The sequence below is a fragment of the Oncorhynchus clarkii genome, unplaced genomic scaffold (genome assembly GCF_045791955.1).
Source record: "Oncorhynchus clarkii lewisi isolate Uvic-CL-2024 unplaced genomic scaffold, UVic_Ocla_1.0 unplaced_contig_8067_pilon_pilon, whole genome shotgun sequence".
NCBI classification, from domain to species: domain Eukaryota; kingdom Metazoa; phylum Chordata; class Actinopteri; order Salmoniformes; family Salmonidae; genus Oncorhynchus; species Oncorhynchus clarkii.
In genome coordinates, this window is record NW_027259834.1 from 1 (window position 1) to 7,500 (window position 7,500).

General features: G+C 49.4%; 1 protein-coding gene across 1 annotated transcript in view; it reads left to right on the top strand.

Annotated features, from left to right (window-relative positions):
- Positions 1–343: 343 nt before the first annotated feature.
- Positions 344–7,500, top strand: part of LOC139400938 (intermembrane lipid transfer protein VPS13C-like) — a gene marked incomplete at both ends in the record, with an annotated part of 17,995 nt that continues 10,838 nt past the window's right edge. Inside the window, 5 exons of the mRNA XM_071145470.1 lie at positions 344–484; positions 2,122–2,203; positions 2,290–2,359; positions 3,834–3,945; positions 7,439–7,500. The exon at positions 7,439–7,500 is cut by the window's right edge and continues 52 nt beyond it. Coding sequence (XP_071001571.1) covers positions 344–484; positions 2,122–2,203; positions 2,290–2,359; positions 3,834–3,945; positions 7,439–7,500 — 467 coding nt within the window. The remainder of the gene's footprint in view (positions 485–2,121; positions 2,204–2,289; positions 2,360–3,833; positions 3,946–7,438) is intronic.

Sequence of the window (7,500 nt, forward strand, 5' to 3'; positions counted from 1 at the left end):
TACCAGAAACACCTGGCTGGAGGCACACCTGAAGGGTTAGGGGGGGACACGGAGTAGGGGGGAAACGGACACTGGGTAGGGGGGACACGGACACGGGGTAAGGGGAACGGACACGGGGTAGGGGGAACGGACACGGGGTAGGGGGAACGGACACGGGGTAAGGGGAACGGACACGGGGTAGGGGGAACGTACACGGGGTAGGGGGAACGGACACGGGGTAAGGGGAACGGACACGGGGTAGGGGGAACGGACACGGGGTAGGGGGAACGTACACGGGGTAGGGGGGAAACGGAGTAGGGGTAGGGGAAATGGATGTGAATATTTACCTCCTTTACCCATGCAGGTGAACTTTGGGACGGTTCCCATGGTGATGCGTCAGCCCTTTTCCAGTACTATCAGGAGGAACTTCCTGTCTGGGATTCAGGTGGAGTTTAAACAGTCGCCTCATCAGAGAAGTCTCCGGGCCCAGCTACACTGGCTACAGGTAACACCCTAACCCCTACACCCTACCCCCTACATATACTACACACTAACCCCTACATATACTACACACTAACCCCTACACACTAACCCCTACACCCTAATCCCTACATATACCACACCCTAACCCCTACATATACTACACCCTAACCCCTACACCCTAACCCCTACATATACTACACACTAACCCCTACATATACTACACACTAACCCCTACACACTAACCCCTACACCCTAATCCCTACATATACTACACCCTAACCCCTACATATACTACACCCTAACCCCTACATATACTACACCCTAACCCCTACACCCTAACCCCTACATATACTACACCCTACACCCCAACCCCTACATATACTACACACTAACCCCTAAACCTACACACTAACCCCTACATATACTACACACTAACCCCTCTGTGGGGGTGATATAAATCTCTGTGGTGATATTAAACCCTTGTCTTTACTGTGTATCTGTGGTGATATTAAACCCTTGTCTTTACTGTGTATCTGTGGTGATATTAAACCCTTGTCTTTACGGTGTATCTGTGGTGATATTAAACCCTTGTCTTTACGGTGTATCTGTGGTGATATTAAACCCTTGTCTTGACGGTGTATCTGTGGTGATATTAAACCCTTTACAGTATCTGTGGTGATATTAAACCCTTGTCTTTACGGTGTATCTGTGGTGATATTAAACCCTTGTCTTTACGGTGTATCTGTGGTGATATTAAACCCTTGTCTTTACTGTGTATCTGTGGTGATATTAAACCCTTGTCTTTACTGTGTATCTGTGGTGATATTAAACCCTTGTCTTTACTGTGTATCTGTGGTGATATTAAACCCTTGTCTTTACTGTGTATCTGTGGTGATATTAAACCCTTGTCTTTACGGTGTATCTGTGGTGATATTAAACCCTTGTCTTGATGGTGTATCTGTGGTGATATTTAACCCTTTACGGTGTATCTGTGGTGATATTAAACCCTTGTCTTTACGGTGTATCTGTGGTGATATTAAACCCTTGTCTTGATGGTGTATCTGTGGTGATATTTAACCCTTTACGGTGTATCTGTGGTGATATTAAACCCTTGTCTTTACGGTGTATCTGTGGTGATATTAAACCCTTGTCTTTACGGTGTATCTGTGGTGATATTAAACCCTTGTCTTTACGGTGTATCTCTGTGGTGATATTAAACCCTTGTCTTGACGGTGTATCTCTGTGGTGATATTAAACCCTTGTCTTGACGGTGTATCTCTGTGGTGATATTAAACCCTTGTCTTTACGGTGTATCTCTGTGGTGATATTAAACCCTTGTCTTGACGGTGTATCTCTGTGGTGATATTAAACCCTTGTCTTTACGGTGTATCTCTGTGGTGATATTAAACCCTTGTCTTTACGGTGTATCTCTGTGGTGATATTAAACCCTTGTCTTTACGGTGTATCTCTGTGGTGATATTAAACCCTTGTCTTTACGGTGTATCTGTGGTGATATTAAACCCTTGTCTTTACGGTGTATCTCTGTGGTGATATTAAACCCTTGTCTTTATGGTGTATCTCTGTGGTGATATTAAACCCTTGTCTTTACGGTGTATCTCTGTGGTGATATTAAACCCTTGTCTTTACGGTGTGTTTCAGGTGGACAACCAGCTGACTGGAGCTTTATTCCCCATTGTGTTCCACCCTGTTCCTCCTCCAAAGTCCATCGCTCTGGACTCAGGTAACCTCTGCCTCCCCGGAACATGGCTGTGTGTGTGTTCTCTAATGCTGTTCTCTAATTGGTCCTTCTCTGTCTTTCTTCCTCAGAACCAAAGCCTTTTATGGACGTCAGCATCATCACCAGGTTTAACCAACACAGTCAGGTCACGCAGTTCAAGTGAGTCTTCTGCTTATAGCCCCCCCCCCCCCCGCACTGTTAGTGTACACACTTCTGTTTAGTGTACACACTTCTGTTTAGTGTACACACTTCCGTTTAGTGTACACACTTCTGTTTAGTGTACGCACTTCTGTTTAGTGTACACACTTCTGTTTAGTGTACACACTTCTGTTTAGTGTACACACTTCCGTTTAGGGTACACACTTCTGTTTAGTGTACACACTTCCGTTTAGTGTACGCACTTCTGTTTAGTGTACGCACTTCCGTTTAGTGTACACACTTCTGTTTAGTGTACACACTTCCGTTTAGTGTACACACTTCTGTTTAGTGTACGCACTTCCGTTTAGTGTACACACTTCTGTTTAGTGTACAAACTTCTGTTTAGTGTACACACTTCTGTTTAGTGTACATACTTATTTTTCATAGGTAAAGAGACGTAGTCCTTGGTTTGATATTTAGTTTTAGTGTGATGTTTTAGTTCAGGGTGAGTCCTTCACCAGTCTCTCTGACCCAGTAGTTATACTGTGATCTGTGTTTTAGTTCAGGGTGAGTCCTTCACCAGTCTCTCTGACCCAGTAGTTATACTGTGATCTGTGTTTTAGTTCAGGGTGAGTCCTTCACCAGTCTCTCTGACCCAGTAGTTATACTGTGATCTGTGTTTTAGTTCAGGGTGGGTCCTTCACCAGTCTCTCTGACCCAGTAGTTATACTGTGATCTGTGTTTTAGTTCAGGGTGAGTCCTTCACCAGTCTCTCTGACCCAGTAGTTATACTGTGATCTGTGTTTTAGTTCAGGTTGAGTCCTCCACCAGTCTCTCTGACCCAGTAGTTATACTGTGATCTGTGTTTTAGTTCAGGGTGAGTCCTTCACCAGTCTCTCTGACCCAGTAGTTATACTGTGATCTGTGTTTTAGTTCAGGGTGAGTCCTTCACCAGTCTCTCTGACCCAGTAGTTATACTGTGATCTGTGTTTTAGTTCAGGGTGAGTCCTTCACCAGTCTCTCTGACCCAGTAGTTATACTGTGATCTGTGTTTTAGTTCAGGGTGAGTCCCCTTCACCAGTCTCTCTGACCCAGTAGTTATACTGTGATCTGTGTTTTAGTTCAGGGTGAGTCCTTCACCAGTCTCTCTGACCCAGTAGTTATACTGTGATCTGTGTTTTAGTTCAGGGTGAGTCCTTCACCAGTCTCTCTGACCCAGTAGTTATACTGTGATCTGTGTTTTAGTTCAGGGTGAGTCCTTCACCAGTCTCTCTGACCCAGTAGTTATACTGTGATCTGTGTTTTAGTTCAGGGTGAGTCCCCTTCACCAGTCTCTCTGACCCAGTAGTTATACTGTGATCTGTGTTTTAGTTCAGGGTGAGTCCTTCACCAGTCTCTCTGACCCAGTAGTTATACTGTGATCTGTGTTTTAGTTCAGGGTGAGTCCTTCACCAGTCTCTCTGACCCAGTAGTTATACTGTGATCTGTGTTAAAGGTACTTCATGGTTCTGGTCCAGGAGATGGCTGTGAAGATTGACCAGGGATTCCTGGGAGCCATCTTGGCCCTGTTCACCCCAGCTGCCGAATCGCATGTGGACAAACAGAAGGTAACTGACCTAGACACAGACACGGCCAGGGACACGGCTAGGGACACGGCTAGGGACAGGGACACGGCTAGGGACAGGGACACGGCCAGGGACAGGGACACGGACACGGCTAGGGACACGGCCAGGGACAGGGACACGGCCAGGGACAGGGACACGGCCAGGGACAGGGACACGGCCAGGGACACGGCTAGGGACACGGCCAGGGACAGGGACACGGCCAGGGACAGGGACAGGGACACGGCCAGGGACAGGAACACGTCCAGGGACAGGGACACGGCCAGGGACAGGGACACGGCCAGGGACAGGGACAGGGACACGGCCAGGGACACGGCCAGGGACAGGGACACGGACAGGGACACGGCCAGGGACACGGCCAGGGACAGGGACACGGCCAGGGACACGGCCAGTGACAGGGACACGGCCAGGGACACGGCCAGGGACAGGAACACGGCCAGGGACACGGCCAGGGACACGGCCAGGGACACGGCCACGGCCAGGGACACGGCCAGGGACACGGACAGGGACACGGCCAGGGACACGGCCAGGGACAGGGACACGGCCAGGGACACGGCCAGGGACAAGGACACGGACAGGGACAGGGACACGGCCAGGGACACGGCCAGGGACAGGGACACGGCCAGGGACAGGAACACGTCCAGGGACAGGGACACGGCCAGGGACACGGCCAGGGACAGGGACACGGCCAGGGACAGGGACAGGGACACGGCCAGGGACACGGCCAGGGACAGGGACACGGCCAGGGACAGGAACACGGCCAGGGACACAGCCAGGGACACGGCCAGGGACACGACCAGGGACACGGCCAGGGACAGGGACACGGACACGGCCAGGGACAAGGACACGGCCAGGGACAGGGACACGGCCAGGGACACGGCCAGGGACACGGCCAGGGACAGGGACACGGCCAGGGACACGGCCAGGGACAGGGACGCGGCCAGGGACACGGCCAGGGCCAGGGACGCGGCCAGGGCCAGGGACGTGGCCAGGGACAGGGACGCGGCCAGGGACGCGGCCAGGGACGCGGTTAGGGACGCGGCCAGGGACGCGGCCAGGGACGCGGCCAGGGACAGTGCCAGGGACACGGCCAGGGACAGGTACACGGCCAGGGACAGGGACAGGGACACGGACAGGGACAATGAGGTGATGGTTGAAGTGGACAGAAAAGGGGGCTGGTACTCATGATAAAAGGGGGCTGGTACTCATGATAAAAGGGGCTGGTACTCATGATAAATGGGACTGGTACTCATGATAAAAGGGGCTGGTACTCATGATAAAAGGGGGCTGGTACTCATGATAAAAGGGGGCTGGTACTCATGATAAAAGGGGCTGGTACTCATGATAAAAGGGGGACTGGTTCTCATGATAAAGGGGGCTGGTACTCATGATAAAAGGGGACTGGTACTCATGATAAAAGGGACTGGTGCTCATGATAAAGGGGGCTGGTACTCATGATAAAAGAGGGCTGGTACTCATGATAAAAGGGGGCTGGTACTCATGATAAAAGGGGGCTGGTACTCATGATAAAAGGGGGCTGGTACTCATGATAAAAGGGGGCTGGTACTCATGATAAAAGGGGGCTGGTACTCATGATAAAAGGGGGCTGGTACTCATGGTAAATGGGGCTGGTACTCATGATAAATGGGGCTGGTACTCATGATAAATGGGGCTGGTACTCATGATAAAAGGGGGCTGGTGATCATGATAAAAGGGGGCTGGTGATCATGATAAAGGGGGACTGGTGCTTATGATAAAGGGGGCTGGTACTCATGATAAAAGATGGCTGGTACTCATGATAAAGGGGGCTGGTACTCATGATAAAAGGGGGCTGGTACTCATGATAAAAGGGGGCTGGTACTCATGATAAAAGGAGGCTGGTACTCATGATAAATGGGACTGGTACTCATGATAAAAGGAGGCTGGTACTCATGATAAAAGGGGGCTGGTACTCATGATATTTCAGAGATCATATTCTATAAGAAGTGCCAGTACTCTGCTCTGGGGTTCAGGAGAACAAGGAGGTGGACTGTAGTGTAAACATGGGAATACTGCCCCCTGGTGCTAGAAGAATGGACTGTAGTGTAAACATGGGAATTACTGCCCCCTGGTGGTAGAAGAATGGACTGTAGTGTAAACATGGGAATTACTGCCCCCTGTTGTTGGAAGAATGGACTGTAGTGTAAACATGGACATTACTGCCCCCTGGTGGTAGAAGAATGGACTGTAGTGTAACATGGGAAATACTGCCCCCTGGTGCTAGAAGAATGGACTGTAGTGTAAACATGGGAAATACTGCCCCCTGTTGGTAGAAGAATGGACTGTAGTGTAAACATGGGAATTACTTCCCCCTGTTGTTGGAAGAATGGACTGTAGTGTAAACATGGACATACTGCCCCCTGGTGGTAGAAGAATGGACTGTAGTGTAAACATGGGAAATACTGCCCCCTGGTGCTAGAAGAATGGACTGTAGTGTAAACATGGGAAATACTGCCCCCTGGTGCTAGAAGAATGGACTGTAGTGTAAACATGGGAATTACTGCCCCCTGTTGTTGGAAGAATGGACTGTAGTGTAAACATGGACATACTGCCCCCTGGTGGTAGAAGAATGGACTGTAGTGTAAACATGGGAAATACTGCCCCCTGGTGCTAGAAGAATGGACTGTAGTGTAAACATGGGAAATACTGCCCCCTGGTGCTAGAAGAATGGACTGTAGTGTAAACATGGGAAATACTGCCCCCTGGTGGTAGAAGAATGGACTGTAGTGTAAACATGGGAATACTGCCCCCTGTTGTTGGAAGAATGGACTGTAGTGTAAACATGGGAAATACTGCCCCCTGGTGCTAGAAGAATGGACTGTAGTGTAAACATGGACATACTGCCCCCTGGTGGTAGACGAAAGACATAACCAGACAGGAAAGAGGAAATAAAGGAGTTTAAACATGTCTACTTTATGTTAGAATTGCAGAGTATTAGAATAGATGCTAATAGATGCCCCTGTTACTGAAACACGCACAGACAAACCACTTAACCTTCCTAGGAGCCATCCAGACCCTGGTCACCCCTGTTACTGAAACACACACAGACAAACCTTCTTCTTTATAGATAAGGAATAATACGTATTTCAGTAAGAAAATAAATGAATATTGTTGAATTAAACTGAGGAAGCCAAGAGGCTGTTGTATGTTCAATGCATTTGACTCACGTTACGTGGATCGAGGCTGGCTTGGTTAAAAAAACAACCCTTTATATCTCTGTGGACATTTTACTGAACACGTCTGTGAAGTGAGGTGGGTTGGGTGGGTAGTGGACACGTGGGACTTCAGTACCTCACTTGAGATTTCATTCATTCAACATGTGTGTGTTGTATTTGTCTTTCGTCCATGATCTCAAATGTCTCAATGTTTCTCTCCCTCTCCCTCTCCCCCTCACCCTCCCTCTCCCCCTCCCTCTCCCTCTCCCCTCTCCCCTCTCCAGACAAAGCTGATAGAGAAGGACTTGGCGATGTTACAGGCTGAATTGATGGAGGCGTCCATGAC